The sequence below is a fragment of the Schistocerca piceifrons genome, chromosome 4 (assembly GCF_021461385.2).
Source record: "Schistocerca piceifrons isolate TAMUIC-IGC-003096 chromosome 4, iqSchPice1.1, whole genome shotgun sequence".
NCBI classification, from domain to species: domain Eukaryota; kingdom Metazoa; phylum Arthropoda; class Insecta; order Orthoptera; family Acrididae; genus Schistocerca; species Schistocerca piceifrons.
In genome coordinates this window covers 377,849,355-377,866,617 of record NC_060141.1, presented here as the reverse complement: position 1 = coordinate 377,866,617, position 17,263 = coordinate 377,849,355, and the positions used below count along the sequence as shown (strand labels likewise).

At 37.8% G+C, this 17,263-nt stretch overlaps 1 protein-coding gene across 1 annotated transcript in view; it reads right to left on the bottom strand.

Moving 5' to 3' along the window:
• Positions 1-17,263, bottom strand: part of LOC124795855 (major facilitator superfamily domain-containing protein 6) — a 416,563-nt gene that overhangs the window by 16,300 nt on the left and 383,000 nt on the right. Inside the window, exon 14 of the mRNA XM_047259937.1 lies at positions 11,600-11,718. Within this exon, the coding sequence (XP_047115893.1) occupies positions 11,600-11,718 (119 nt within the window). The remainder of the gene's footprint in view (positions 1-11,599; positions 11,719-17,263) is intronic.

The following is a 17,263-nucleotide window of genomic DNA, read 5'->3' as shown; positions in this document are numbered from 1 at the left end:
CTCTTCTTATTTCATTATTCAGTTTCCTGTTAGTATTTTTGAATTCTTCAGTTTCTACAATTTTCCACTTTCTCCACTCTTCCATCTTTTTCAACATGTTTCCTGTTATCCATTTTTTTCTGGTAGTTTGGTATACTCTAATTCCTAGTACTTCTTTGGCAGAGTCCATGAATCCTTCCATCATTTTTATCCATTTTTCATTAATATTTTCATCAGCACTACCTCTTTCCCATTTTTCCATAAATCTGTTTTCCAAATCTTGTGCCTTTCCTACTTCTTTGAGTCTTTCTATGTTCAGTCTTACTTTTGCTTTGCCTCTCCAGATTTTTTTCAACTTCACTCGTATTTCTCTCACTACTAGGTTGTGGTTTGAATTTATATCCGCTCCTGGATAAGCTTTGGCATTCTTCAAACAATTTCACCTTTTTTGTATCAGTATGTAGTCCAGCTGATATCTCTCCCTATTCAAATTTGATATCCATGTGTAGCATCTCCTTTTGTGATGTTCAAATAATGTGTTACCCACTGCTAATGAATTTTCCTTACAGAAACTAATTAGTCATTCACCTCTCTCATTTCTTATTCCTAATCCAAATTTCTCTACTGTATCTTCATCTCTTCCTTCACCCATCACTGCATTCCAGCCCCCTTTATGATAATGCAAGAATTTCTATTTTTTTTTTGACTTGATGAGTTCTTGTATTTTCTCATAATATTCTTCCACTTCCTCATCTCTATGCTGGCTGGTTGGCATATATACCTGTATTAACACCAAATCTTTTGAACTACCCTTCAGTTGTATCATAATCAGTTTTCCATCAATATATTGTACCATCATTACCTTATTTTTCAGCTTTAGCCCTATCAATATTCCTACTCCATTTTCACCACTCTTGATTTCTCCTGAGTAAAGGCACTTATAATCTCCACTTTCCATCTCCCCATTCTTTCCCCATCTCATTTCACACAAACCAAAGGCATCTAATCTGTTCCTTTTCATCTCCTGTTTTGCATTCTCTAGCTTTCCTGCTTGCAGTAGTGTCCTCACATTCCATGTTCCAGTCCTTATCTTTCTTTCCTTCATTGTACCTTTCTTCCTTTCAAATATGTTTACTCTCAATGTGTTCCTGTCCCAGAGATCCAAATGAGGGGAAGTTTTAACTCTGGAATCTTTCACACGAAGAGACATACCATGTATTGCTTGGGAAAGTAATGTGGTAGTTTCCCGTTACTTTCCACATAGGCAGTAGGTTGCCCAGCCTAAAATCAGTTGCTCCTATGAGTCAGACACTGTCTGTAGCTGCCCCTCTGGGGTACATTCGCTACTTGCACTCTTTTTGTTCACAAAGAGAACAGGTGCCTCTTCTGCTAGCTTTACCATTCCAAAAGACTCTTTCTCCACTGTCGCTGCCATTGAGGTCTTTTACATATAACAGGAAATGACAGGAAAAGGACATGGTGAAGACAGGTTTGGGATAGGAAAGGGGGAGTGATAGAGTGTTGTGGGACACACTTTGTTTGGCTCCTACCCTTTGGCCTGTCCAGCTTGGGTGACCCTTGTGATAGCTAAGCTACCGCCAGCATAGCCCAGCAAGGACAGTGCTATGTTAAGATGGTGTCCCCTGAGGAGGGGGACCATATGGTTGACCATAAGATTCTACTAATAATAAGCATTAGGAATAAGAGAGGTAGCTAATAGATGGTTCTGCTCATACCTCACAGATAATAGACTAAGAGAAGAGATAATACAAAACTCAAATAAGTATAAGCATTTAGTAAAATACTTATCAGAGCCTAAATAAATTTTTATAGGAGTTCCTCAGGCTAGCATTTTAGGACGAACACTGTTTCGTAATATGCATCAATGACTTGCCCAGAAGCATTAGTCATGGGAAAAAAATTCTCTTAGTGATCACAGTCACTGATCAGTTGTCATTGACAAAACAAGGAAACTCTTTACAGAGAAAGCAAACGAAACCATGATGGAAGTTTACAATTGGTCAATAAGCAATAATGTGGCATTGAACATAAAGAAAGGAAATGATATGAGTTACAGCTTGAAAAGGAAAAAAAAAAAAAACATTGTTAAATTACATGTAAGTGATACCTCTATAGATCATGTAACAAATGCAAAATTTCTGGGATGAATATTGATTCTTAGTTGAAATGATGTGAACACACAAAGATACTTGCAAACAGAATGGTATCAGCATGTTATGCTCTTACACCCTAACCTCCAGGTGTCAGACACTCAGATCCATAACAAACATTGTATGTCAATAGAGTATCATCCAAAACCCCAATTTAGTACATACTACATGTTGTCGTCCAGACAAGTGGGTGTAAACTTTAATTAAAAGTGACACCAGAACTAATGAGCACAATTGTGAGTAAGTGTTACATATGGGTTCCATTGATAAGTTGGTAGAACATTCACAATCATTGTACCAAGGGTCTTAGGTTCAAACTCAATGATGACCTTTGACCTTTTCTTTTTCTTCTTCTTCTTTCTTTAATGTATTATGCATGAAAGCGTTATATGGGACTAATAATGCTTCTGCATGAGTGATGCAATTGTTTCTTTTTTTATTTGATTGTTTACATTTATTCTGTAAAACTACAAATGCACTAGCTGCTTCATCATGAGTGGTATCTGTTCTGTCACACATGTCTGACAGAACACCACACCTATTAGTACAAACGTATTCTGTAGGTTTACTGCTTTCAAATAATGAAGTGAAAACAGAAAGTACTTTTACATGTCAGGAAAATGTTCTCCCATATAACAGTTTCAGGCATAAACAGTTAAAAAAATTGTCGTCAGTGTGGTCTGAAAGCACGACTATTGTGGCAAAATGACCTTGAACTGTACCAACTCACCCACACAAGATCTACACAGAAAATATTCACAAATACGCTTTTCCTGTCTTTTGTCATTCTGGTGTTACTTTTAATTACTGTTTGCCCATGTTCTACTGGATAACAGCACATAGCATGAACTAACTCAGTGTTTTGGTTGATACTTTGTCAACATACAACGTTTGGTACTGATCTGAGTGTCTGACACCTGGAGGTTTGCATATTAGAGTCTTGTCATCAGTGTGTAACCTCCAAGATCTTTTAGTTAGATACTATTCACCTCTACATTCAGTTCTTTGCTATCTCTTTTCTTGGGAACAAATGCACACAACAATAACACAATTTTGAAACTACAAAAAAGGGTATTATGATTTCTAAATTGATATTGATAACTTACTCTTTACACCTTGTTGTTACTATTACTTTGTGATTTTTATGTGCTTATGTATGTGTAGGCATTGTAACGCACATACTGATTTTCATTAAATAAAACATTATTTCACAAAGCTTTCACCGCAATTACACTTAAAATGTCCAGTGGAAGTTTATGGGCCCAGAACTAGGTGTGAAAGCAACTTTTTATGAATGTTAGAAAATAAGAAGTTGTAATGGGACATCCCCCTCTAGCATTACTTTTCCTCAATATTTGTTGTCAACAGCAGTGTTATTTTTTGAATTTTGGACAGGTCAATATTATCTCAGATGCGTTTCTGAAAATTTTCATATAATTTTATACGCAGTATGGTATATTTCAAGCTAAAATTTATGAAAAGGAATTACTTTATTTTCAATGTTACAATCGATAAGTACAGCTAAAATTATTATTATATATTTTTTTAGAAACATTTGAAATTATGAATTATTTGGCACACTATTATTAATTATGCAATCTAATTTTGTTTATTACTTTTACTTCTGGATCCATTTATAAAATAATAATCAAAATTAATAGAGATTCATTTGTCAAGAAAAACAGTAAAGCCTTTGGAATATGGTTATTATCACAGAGTGAAGTAGTAGTAAGCATGCCTCTGTTGTAATCGGACGTATTTTTGTATTTTGGGTGAACAATGTAACCTACACTTTGTTAATGTGAAAACTCAAAATATTGTATAATATACTAAAATGTGACAATATAATTATACAACAACAAAAATTCTGCAGCAACAATATTCAAATTTATTTAGATCAACTGATCATTTGCATATGCTGACTGTCATTTATAATATATGTCCAGGCCTCATCTAGACTCCCAGCAGTTGAAAAGTTGATTAGATGAGAAAATGATTTGACATGGAATCTTACTATGAAGGTATATTTAGTCAATGGCAAACTGGGAGATGTTACAGGGACCTCTCCTTTGGATGTGATGAAACTAGGCAATTCTTGGAAGAAAAGAGACAGAAAAGCATGTTCACAGATTGTACTCTTTGTGGACAAGACAAATTATTCCCATATAAAGGACAAAAATGGCAGCAGAAGCTAGGATGACACTGGGAAAAGTATCTGTAGACTCTGGGCTTACACATAAAGTGGGCTTGCTTAGATTATTAATCAGAAGCAAATTAGATAAATGCAAATCAGTAGATAACTGTTGTGATTGAATCATAATGACTGTATTTAAGTTAAATGAAATGAAGTTGCAGTGAGTGAATAGGAACTTTGCTCCGTGCTGGATCACCAGATCATTATCAACCTGTGATTACAGCATTTGTAAACAGTGGCACATGTGTCACCAGAGATTCTATTAAAGGAAAGCTGCTGCAAGACATCAAAGCTGAAGATATAAATGGAAAGGTACAATGCGCATAATACAGGGTGTCCATAATTAAAGTTCTCAGAATGATATAAAATTGTGAGAGTCCTTTTGTTGTGCCTATCTGTAACTCAGCATCTTAACTATATGGTAAGTAGCAACTTTCCTTTTCATAATAAACTCACATAAAGTATGTTGTGATAATAAAGGAACCCTTTAGTTAGCCAATAATCTAGTCACCAATTCCAGATCCAAGCATACAGATCCAAAATATCACTTTATAAGAAGGGACGTTGAGTCAGGTGTTATCAAACAATGGAAAGTCCAGATGTATTATCAATAATATTCTGAAAATGGTAGATACCTACTGTGGCTTAAGTGGCCAGAGATACTGGTCATGTATGCATGAGGTGTGCCTGCTTGTGTGAATGTATATATGTTTACTTTGCTGAAGAAGGCTTTGGCTGAAAGCTCATGTGTAGTCTTTTCGGTGTGCCTGTTTGCATCTCATCTTTACAGTGAGTAGCAATCTATCCTTTTAATAATAGTGTTGAGTCAGGCGTTATTAATATTTAACATCTGCCTTCTGAAGACATGTTAATTGAAGCTTTTATAAAACCATAAGTAATGCAAGACATGAAAGTTGCATAAGAAACTGTGGCCTTGTAAAATAAGTGAAAGAGTAGCTGCACATTGGAACTTCATATTCTGTGTCAACGTCAATTTAAGGGGACATGTTAAGATATGCAAACTGACATCGACAGTTTACTCTTTACTTTTTGTCATTATTGTTACTGTGTGGTTGTTATGTGTGTGTGTGTGTGTGTGTGTGTGTGTGTGTGTGTGTGTGTGTGTGTGTGTGTTTGTTTGTTTGTTTGTTTGTTTAATAATAGCAGTGCACATACTGCTTTCCATTAAAAGTGTGTTCTTTCACAAAGCTTCACTGTGATTATACTTCAAATATCTAGCAAAGAACCATAAGAATAACAACCAGAAATAACAGCCAAGCTCATTGTAAAGATCTGTTCACAACACCGGGGATCTGAACTGCACTATTTGAAAACATTTACCAATCAGTTGAACAAACAAAACTGAGATTGGTGATTACTACACAAACAGCTCTGCCCATGATCTCAGAACAAGATCTAGAGTGAACTTACATTTACTATGAAAGAATAAACATAAAACTCAAAACCACATTTTCTACCAAGGAATAAAAATGTACAATAAATTACCAAACAAGATCAAACAAATTGCTAAAACAGCCTACTTAAAAAGGCAATTAAAAATTAACCATTAAGTAATACATTCTACATATTGAATGCTTACTTAGACAACACAGAGTAGGGATTTGGTAAAAATTCTTACACAAATAAACAACAACAATAATAATAATAAAACATCTAACATTTCACATGATATTTTCACACTATATATTTCCATCTTTTTTTCCTTTTCTGGAAAATATCGACTCCCAAATTTATGCAATGTACAATACTAACATCTTATTCTCTTCCTGAGCTCAACATCTCACTTATTATAGAGTAATGATGATTCAGTTTTCCATGCCAGCAACTGAGGATTTCCAGAGCACAAAATAGTCCTCACATCACTGTGTGTGTGTAGTGTTACGAAACGATGTATGTATAGTGAGTGGAACGAGAGATGAATGAACAGTATAGCATTATCCTTTTTCATTATTATATTCCGTTTAAAATAAGTTGTGACTTTGACAGTTCGGTATGGAGCAAGTGGATGGAAGCACAGCTGCCAGTATGTGCTGAATGTGACAGCAGGCGACACTAACACTAGGCCTCCTCGTCGCGCAACCTGTAAGCCGTGCAAGCTCGCCAATCCGCAGTCTTTCTCAATCAATTTTAAAGAAATTACAAGGTAATAAACTCTGAGTCCTGCACATCTTATAGCTTTATTGGCCAGCTTCATGATGAATTACCTACCATTTTGTTAATGGTCATAGTTATTGTGAAATTCTTAAAGTTTGCAGTGAAAAACAGGGATCGCTGTGAATTTATATTTGGTGTGTGTTAGGTCATATGTTACTGCGTATGAAATTTAGATAACATGTTAAATTATTCTTTAAACCTCAAAGGATATAACTATATGTCTCCAGTGTCAGAAAAATGGAATGTATGCAAAGGGTACCATCACGAACGGACTCACCAGTGAAAATGCCAGAATGAAATATTCATCAATTGCTCATGTCTTATAAATGGTATGAGTTATCAAATCAAGATTTTGACAAATGATAGGAAGCAAAATGAAGAGCATTTTGTTGTATGATTAATATGAGGAACCTCCGTACCTACCGTGATATTCAAGCAACTACAGATTTTTTTACATGAAATATTGTAATTTTTAAGGAGCATCGATAGCCATTAAAATGATAATTTCCATGGTTTTCAACAATAAGAGTGAAGATGCTGCACATTTATTTTTATACTGGGAATGGGTTTTCTTGTAACTATTGATTATTCTCACTCTCAGTTGCTAGTTTAATAATATGCTGTTTTAGGATTCTGCCACAATTTCAATTGCGTTAGAATGTTAGTGAGTTGTATACCTGTAAAGTCTGCTGTGTTTAAGTAAACACAGCAACAAGAGAAGTAATGTATTACTCAGAACTTGACACAGTCCACCAATCCATGTCACCTTGGATGTAACATTTGCAATGACTTCTTTTGTCAGCATTTCAACCTCACTGAACATAAATTTTTTCTTATTTTTTGCCACATTACTTTTCATCTAGCCCTATATATATTTAAATGAGTAGCATACAGAGGAGGCCTGATTAAACTATGCTCTTTAGGGTTAGCCATTTCAACAACATGGTAAGCATGGAGTTTTTAGCTTGTACAATACTACAAATTCCATTAACTTCACCTTACACAACTTTATCAATCGAACATTTCTTTGTACTCAGATAAAAATAGCTGCTTTCCTTCACTGCCTTTTTGGAGCTTTATCCATCACATCTGACTGGTATCCACATTGTCCATTACTAGTGTCAAATTTGGAGGAATTTTTTGCGACAGAACTTTATCTTCACAGCTGGTGGACGTGTTTTTGGATGACCATTTTTATTTGGAGTCTCATGTTCAGACGTGCTCCACTGTTATTAGTGCAACCCCAACACAAACCACTTGGGTGCAATACTTGACAACTGTAGAACACTTCAACACCAGAAAATATCACTTTGCATTGAGAGCTAGTAAACATCGATGCCTCTAACACATGACACCAGGTGGTACTGTTCATCCACTGTGTGGCAACAGGGGTGCTTTACTAACTGAACTGCTAGTGGTGTGGTAGGGAAAGTCAACTTGCCATTGGTGTTACTAAGGCAACGGCGTCACCAGCTAATTTTAAATGCACTATGGCAGGGGTAAAATACAGGGAGCAAAAGGCTATTTACAATTTGTACAGAAACCAGATGGCAGTTATAAGAGTCGAGGGGCATGAAAGGGAAGCAGTGGTTGGGAAGGGAGTGAGACAGGGTTGTACCCGATCCCTGATGTAATTCAATCTGTATATTGAGAAAGCAGTAAAGGAAACAAAAGAAAAATTTTGAGTAGGAATTAAAATCCATGGAGGAGAAATAAAAACTTTGAGGTTCGTAGATGACATTGTAATTCTGTCAGAGACAGCAAAGGACTTGGAAGAGCAGTTGAACGGAATGGACAGTGTCTTGAAAGGAGGATATAAGATGAACATCAACAAAAGCAAAACGAGGATAATGGAATGTAGTTGAATTAAATTGGGTGATGCTGTGGTAATTAGATTATGAAATGAGACATTTAAAGTAGTAAATGAGTTTTGGTAGTTGGGGAAAAAATAACTGATGACGGTCAAAGTAGAGAGGATATAAAATGTAGACTGGCAATGGCAAGGAAAGTGTTTCTGAAGAAGAGAAATTTGTTAACATCAAGTATAGATTTAAGTGTCAGGAAGTCGTTTCTCAAAGTATTTGTATGGAGTGTAGCCATGTGTGGAAGTGAAAAGTGGACAATAAATAGTTTAGACAAGAAGAGAATAGAAGCTTTTGAAATGTGGTCCAACAGAAGAATGTTGAAGATTAGATGGGTAGATCACATAACTAATGAGGAGGTATTGAATAGAATTGGAGAGAAGAGAAATTTATGGCACAACTTGACTAGAAGAAGGGATCAGTTGGTAGGGCATATTTTGGGGCATCAAGGGATCACCAATTTAATATTGGAGGGCAGTGTGGAGGGTAAAAATCGTAGAGAGAGACAAAGAGATGAATACGCTAAACAGATTCAGAAGGATGTAGGTTGCAGTATGTACTGGGAGATGAAGAAGCTTGCACAGGATAGAGTAGGATGGAGAGCTGCATAAAACCAGTCTCTGGACAAACGACCACAACAACAACAACAACATAAATACTGTAACTTATTTGCAAAACACTGATGTACACAGGGGTAAACCAAATGAGGTAACACTGTTTTAAACAGAGTGGCCTTGTATTCAGAAGGGCGGGGCCTCCAGTCTTCATCCAACCATCCTGATTTTGGTTTCCTACGGTTTCTCTAAATTATTTCAAACACTATCTGGGATGGTCCACTACCTGTCCCATCCTTGTTACACTAGACCTGTAGGTCTGTAAATGTCTATATATATGTGAACTGCTTTATTTTTGTTCTTTTTAAATTGTAATACCAAGACATGCCCAGTACCCTTGTAAAGAGATCCACCAACGACTAGAATTACTACTACTACTACTACTACTACTATTACTACCACTATTACATCTACACTCTGCAACCACTATAAAATGCATGGCATTTCCAGCTGTATCACATATTAGGATTTCTTCCCATTTGATTCATGTATGGAACGGGGGATGAATGACAACTAAAATGCCTCTCTACACTCTGTAATTACTTTAATTTTCTATTCACACAAGGAGGAACCCATGCTTCAGGGAGCTTATACATATCTGTAAGCTGTGATGTGAAAGTGTATACTGTTCAACTCATCTGTCCCTCTGCGAATTTAATATATTTCTGAAAGTAGATTTCTTTTTTGGGTATATTTTGCGTCTTCTTAAGCTGGTAACTGGCCAGCTTAAGAAACACAATCACAAAAAAAGTTGCAACAGCGAAAAATAATTAATGTAGAGTAATGAAATTTTGGGAATTGTCATCCGATGATGTCCCATATATGCTTGACTGGAGACAGTTCTGGCAATCATGGAGGCTAGGGTGTGTCAACAGTCTGAAGAGCATGTTGGGTTACGACAACAGTATGTGGGTGAGCCTTATCCTGTTGGGAAACAACTCCTGGAATGCTGTTCATTAATGGCAACACAACAGGTCACATTGCCAGACTGAGGTACAATTTTGCAGTCAGGGTGTGTGGGATAACCATGAGAGTCTTCCTGCTGTCATATGATATCGCACCCCAGACCTTAACTCTAAGTGTAGGTCCAGTGTTTCTAGCATGCAGAAAGGCTGGTTGTAGGTCCTCAACTGGCCTCCTTTTAACCAACACATAGCCATCACTGGCACAAAGACAGAACCAATTTTCATTAGAAAACACAACAAAACTCCACCTGCCATCCAATGAGCTCTCACTAGACACCACTGAAGTCACAAATGGTAGTGGTTTGGCATCAATGGAATGCACACTGCACAGCATCTGGTTCCAAACTGTCCTAGAAGTAACCAATTTGTAACTGTTTGTTGTGTCACAGTTGTGCTAACTGCTTCTCAAATTGTTGCTGCAGATAGAGTATGATGTGGCAGAGCCACACATTGAACACAGTGATCTTCCCTCTCAGTAGTGCCACATGGCCATCCAGAGTCCATTCTTCTTGTGACTGTATGTTCTCATGACCACCACTGCCAGCAGTCATGTGCAGTGGTTACATTCGTGCCAAGTCCTTCTGCAATATCACCAAAGGGACATACAGCTTGTCATAAGCCCTATTACACAGCCTCATTCATACTAAGTGAGGTGTTGATAATGGCATCTTAGTCATCTTAAAGGCTTTCTTGACAACCATTGATTCATCACCACCCATCTCAAAGGTAATGAACACTCACTACTGTTAGTGTGTGTATTTAAAGCAAACCTGATCTGCATTCTCACAGTGACACTACTAGCACCACTCTTATGGGACTGGTGCAAAATCTGAATAGACATAATCTTTCACATATAGCAACATTTATATCGACTTCTGATTATGTCTCACAACTCCTTCTTGGTGTTGCAATTTTTCTCTGTTGGCATATGGATCACAAATGGGAGATAAGAGTAGAAGAAATGGCTTAATGACAAGAAGATGAGGTGAAAGATGGTTGAGCACTAAATATTATAGTGCATACTTGGGGAAAATATAGTCAGTATAATTAATATGTTGGATCCTATAACAGTTTAAATGGCAGTGTCACTGACGCAATAACTAAAGAAGTCTCAGTGGCTCTCTTTCCAGTTTCACCAAAGGATGACATGATAACATACAGTGGGAAAAGACAATCTTTAAAGAATTTTGACCATTATGTTATTTAAGAAGATTTTTGTAGCATTTTGTAGTAACACTTGTCTATGTTGGTGACATTTATAACCAATTTTGTTATGAAATTTTTGTCACTTGTTTTGTATCATGTGAGATTTTTGGCAGGACAATGTGGCTGGAAATGTTTCATGATGATTGATAGCAGTAAGTATTTTGTCGATCTTGTAAGCAATCTGGATGTTACCTCATTGTCACAATGAAATCAGTTGTCTGGGTAACATTAGATGATAACATTTTTTGGGAATTCTTCTACAATTCTGATACTCACGTCAAGAACAGTGATCTATCAATGTACTAAGAGTAAACTATTACAAAAATTTGGAAAACACAATGTACCAAGAAACTGAGATTTTATGGAAGAAGATGCCAACTACAAAATCACACTATCAGCTATGACTGAGGCCGAAGTTGATAATGAAACATACCTGAAAATTTCTACGAATGATTTCTTCTTCATCAACAGAGTTCTGCCCGTCATTTAAAATATGACTTCTATAGCTGTATCCACCTCCACCATTCTGCAAAAATGGGTTTGTTGATCCACCTGAAACAGAGTCAGAAAACATCTTACACATGACAGTATATTGATTTTTGGATTACTATTACTGATCCACTATAACAAGATAGAACTACTTACTAAAACGTTAAACATGGTTACTGAAATATGTAAACATTTACAACTCTCACAACTTGTAATACCTTTCCTATCAATGGTTAAACACCAGTAAGTATTTCAATATACATTACCAAAATTCTTCATATTCAAAATGTGAAATGTGTTATTACCTTCTGGAGGCCAAAACCAGGAATTCAGCTTGTGTTAATGCTATAGTAAATTTGGAGCAAAGTAAGAAAAAAATTGTATATTACCTTGTGTGTGGTATTTTGTGGGCTATGTTTTTGTAAGATTAAAGTCATACATGCTCTCAGACTTTACAATAAATACGAAGAAAATGTAATGCAGTTGTAGAACCAGGTGGTTGTAAGGAACTTCCTTAGGTTTGCACATTTATTTCATTCCTCATACTGAATATATAATCTACTTACACACACACACACACACACACACACACACACACACACACACACACACACACACTGAAGAGCCAAAGAAACTGGTACACCTGCCTAATATTGTGTAGGGCCCCCACTAGTACACAGAAGTGCTGTAACATGACTTGGCATGGAGTCAACTAATATCTGTAGTAGTGCTGGAGGGAACTGATAGCATGAATTCTGCAGGGCTGTCCATAAATCCGTAGGAGTACGAGGAGGTGGAGATCTCTTCTGAACACCATGTTGCAAAGAATCCCAGATATGCTCAGTAATGTTCACGTCTGGGGAATCTGGTGGCCAGCGGAAGTGTTTAAACTCAGAAGAATGTTCCTTGAGCTACTCTGTAGCAATTCTGGAAGTGTGGAGTGTTGCTTTGTGCTACTGGAATTGCCCAAGTCTGTCAGAATGCACAATGGACATGAATCGATACAGGTGATCAGACAGGATACTTATGGATGTGTCACCTGTCAGAGTCATATCTACAGTAGATATATCAGGGGTCCCATATCACTCCAACTGCACATGCCCCACATCATTACAGAGCCTCCATCAGCTTGAACAGTCCCCTGCTGACATGCAGGGTCCATGGATTCATGACGTTGTCTCCATACCTATACACGTCCATCCACTTGATACAATTGGAAATGAGACTTATCTAACGAGGCAACATTTTTCCTGTCATCAACAGTCAAATGTCAGTGCTGACAGGCACAGGTAAGGAATAAAGCTTTGTAACATGCAGTCATGAAGGGAACACAAGTGAGCTTTCTGCTCCGAAAGCCCATATTGATGATGTTTTGTTGAATGCTTCCCACTGCAGCAATGTCAGAGATTTGATGATTTAACGGATTTCTGATATTCATGGTACACTCATGGAAAGGTTGTACTGGAAAATCCAACTGCTGTGTCCCATCACTCATGCACTGTCTATAACACCACGTTCAGACTCACTTAAATGTTGATAACCTGCCACTGCAGCAGCAGTATTGACCTAACAACTGCACCAGACACTTGCCTTTTATATACACTGCTGCCAAAGTGCCATATTCTGCCTGCTTGCATCTCTCTATATGCCTATATCAGTTCTTTTAGTGCTTCAGTGTATGTACTGTATTATGTAGGAGTGAAACATAGGGTATTGGAAAACTGATATGAAGTACAAAAGATGCATAGGGTATTGGAAAACTGATATGAAGTAAACAAGATGCATTTGAAACATGGTGCTACAGAAGGGAACTGAAAAATTAAGTGAATAGGTAAAGCATAAGCACCCAACAAACAAACAGTAGGAAGCAGCCTACGGGAAACCTTGTTGTCTTATACAGGTGTTGCCGACTACAGGGGGACACACACATAAAAGACAGTTGTAATTGGCAAGCTTTCAGAGCCAGTGGTTTCTTCTTCAGGCAGAAGGAAGCGGAGTGAAGGAAAAGGACTGGAGAGGACTGGGAAAGGGGGTAAATTTCGGGCAAGTCACCCAGAACCGCGTGTCAAGGGAGACTTACTGTATGGGGCGAGAAGGAAAGGCTGATTGTTGGGGACTGCATTGGACAAGATTTCAAAGCCTGAGAGCTTAAAAAGGTGGGAGACAGGGTAATATGGAGACAGAAATTACTGCTAAAACATCATGCTTGAGATAATAAGGGTGGAAAGCTAAATGCACTGTACATAACAGAGGTGGGAGGGGGAGTGGGGTGGTGAAGACATGTTGTTGTTGTTGTTGTTGTTGCGGTCTTCAGTCCTGAGACCTAGTTTGATGCAGCTCTCCATGCTACTCTATCCTGTGCAAGCTTCTTCATCTCCCAGCACTTACTGCAACCTACATCCTTCTGAATCTGCTTAGTGTATTCATCTCTTGGTCTCCCTCTACGATTTTTACCCTCCATGCTGCCCTCCAATGCTAAATTTGTTATCCCTTGATGCCTCAGAACATGTCCTACCAACCGGTCCCTTCTTCTTGTCAAGTTGTGCCCCAATTCTATTCAATACGTCCTCATTAGTTATGTGATCTACCCATCCAATCTTAGGCATTCTTCTGTAGCACCACATTTCGAAAGCTTCTATTCTCTTCTTGTCCAAACTATTTATCATCCACGTTTCACTTCCATACATTGCTACACTCCATACAAATACTTTCAGAAACGACTTCCTGACACTTAAATCTGAACTCAATGTTAACAAATTTCTCTTCTTCAGGAACGCTTTCGTTGCCATTGCCAGTCTACATTATTATCCTCTCTACTTCGACCATCATCAGTTATTTTGCTCCCCAAATAGAAACCTCCTTTACTACTGTGTCTCATTTCCTAATCTAATTCTCACAGCATCGCCCGACTTAATTCAACTACATTCCATTATCCTTGTTTTGCTTTTGTTGATGTTCATCTTATATCCTCCTTTCAAGACACAGCTCTTCCAAGTCATTTGCTGTCTCTGACAGAATTACAATGTTATCGGCGAACCTCAAAGTTTTTATTTCTTCTCCATGGATTTTAATACCTACTCAAAATTTTTCTTTTGTTTCCTTTACTGCTTGCTCAATATACAGATTGAATAACATTGGGGAGAGGCTACAACCCTGTCTCACTCCCTTCCCAACCACTGCTTCCCTTTCATGCCCCTCGACTCTTATAACTGCCATCTGGTTACTGCACAAATTGTAAATAGCCTTTCGCTCCCCGTATTTTACCCCTGCCACCTTTAGAATTTGAAAGACAGTATTCCAGTCAACATTGTCAAAAGCTTTCCCTAAGTCTACAAATGCTAGAAATGTAGGTTTGCCTTTCCTTAATCTTTCTTCTAAGATAAGTCAAACTGATAGTTCGGTAATTTTCACATCTGTCAACACTTTCTTTCTTTGGGATTGGAATTATTATATTCTTCTTGAAGTCTGAGGGTATTTCGCCTGTCTCATACATCTTGCTCACCAGACGGTAGAGTTTTGTCAGGACTGGCTCTCCCATGGCCGTCAGTAGTTCTAATGGAATGTTGTCTACTCCCAGGGCCTTGTTTCGACTCAGGTCTTTCAGTGCTCTGTCAAACTCTTCACGCAGTGTCATATCGCCCATTTCATATTCATCTACATCCTCTTCCATTTCCATAATATTGTCCTCAAGTACATCACCCTTGTATAAACCCTCTATATACTCCTTCCACCTTTCTGCTTTCCCTTCTTTGCTTAGAACTGGGTTTCCATGTGGCTCTTGATATTCATACAAGTAGCTCTCTTTTCTCCAAAGGTCTCTTTAATTTTCCTGTAGGCTGTATTTATTTTACCCCTAGTGAGATAAGCCTCTACATCCTTACATTTGTCCTCTAGCCATCCCTTCTTAGCCATTTTGTACTTCCTGTCAATCTCATTTTTGAGACATTTGTATTCTTTTTTGCCTGCTTCATTTACTGCATTTTTATACTTTCTCCTTTCATCAATTAAATTCAATATTTCTTTGGTTACCGAAGGATTTCTACTAGCCCGTGTCTTTTTACCTACTTGATCCTCTGCTGCCTTCACTACTTCATCCCTCAGAGCTAACCATTCTTCTTCTACTGTATTTCTTTCCCCCATTCCTGTCAATTTCTCCCTTATGCTCTCCCTGAAACTCTGTACAACCTCTGGTTTAATCAGTTTATCCAGGTCTCATCTACTTAAATTCCCACCTTTTTGCAGTTTCTTCAGTTTTAATCTACAGTTCATAACCAATAGATTGTGGACAGAGTCCACATCTGCCCCTGGAAATGTCTTACAATTTAAAACCTGATTCCTAAATCTCTGTCTTACCATTATATAATCTATCTGATAACTTCTAGTATCTCCAGGATTCTTCCATGTATACAACCATATTGTACGATTCTTGAACCAAGTGTCAGCTATGATTAAGTTATGCTCTGTGCAATATTCTACCAGACAGCTTCCTCTTTCATTTCTTACCCCCAATCCATATTCACCTACTATGTTTCCTTCTCTCCCTTTTCCTACTCTCGAATTCCAGTCACCCATGACTTAATTTTTCGTCTCCCTTCACTACCTGAATAATTTATTTTATCTCATCATACATTTCATCAATTTCTTCATTTGGCCACAATAATGCATTCACTATGCTGTTTGTAGTAACTTACCCGCACTCCTATTTTTTTACTCATTATTAAACCTACTCCTGCATTAGCCCTATTTGATTTTGTATTTATAACCCTGTATTCACCTGACCAAAAGTCTTGTTCCTCCTGCCACCAAACTTCACTAATTCTCACTATATCTAACTTTAACCTATCCATTTCCCTTTTTAAATTTTCTAACCTACCTGCCCAATTAAGGGATCTGACATTCCACGCTCTGATCCATAGATCACCTGTTTTCTTTCTCCTGATAACGACGTGCTCTTGAGTAGTCCCCACACAGAGATCCGAATGGGGAACTATTTTACCTCCGGAATATGAAGACATAGAGAACTAAAATGGAGTGAAGCAAAGAATAGTTACAGTGAAGAAATGCTGAGATGGAAGAAATTAACTTAAATTAAAGCCAGGTGAGTGGCAAGAACCAAGGGCATGTTGTAGTGCTAGTTCCCACCTGTGGAGTTCTGAGAACTGGTGTCTGATGAAAGAATCCCAATGGCGTGTGTGGTGAAACAGGCACCGAGGTGACGAATGTCATATTGTAGAGCATGCTCTGCAACAGGATCTTGTGAGTTGCCAGTATACACCCTCTGCCTATGCCCGTTCATCCTAATTGATAATTTGGTGGTAGACATGCCGATGTAGAAGTCCAAACAGTGTTTACATAACAGCTGGTGTATGACATGAGTCATATACAACATGACATTGAACCCTGCCTCGAACAGTTGACACCACAATCCCAACTTGATCCACCACCACTACCCAAATTATCCCTTCCAAGCCTTCCAAGAATTCTTCACATACAGCATTGCTTCACAATCCTTCCTCAAGTCTCTAAAACATGACCCTTACCTGTCCTCTGCAGAACTCCAGGCCCTACATTCCCTAAAAGCTGATGACTCCATCATTATCCTCCCAGC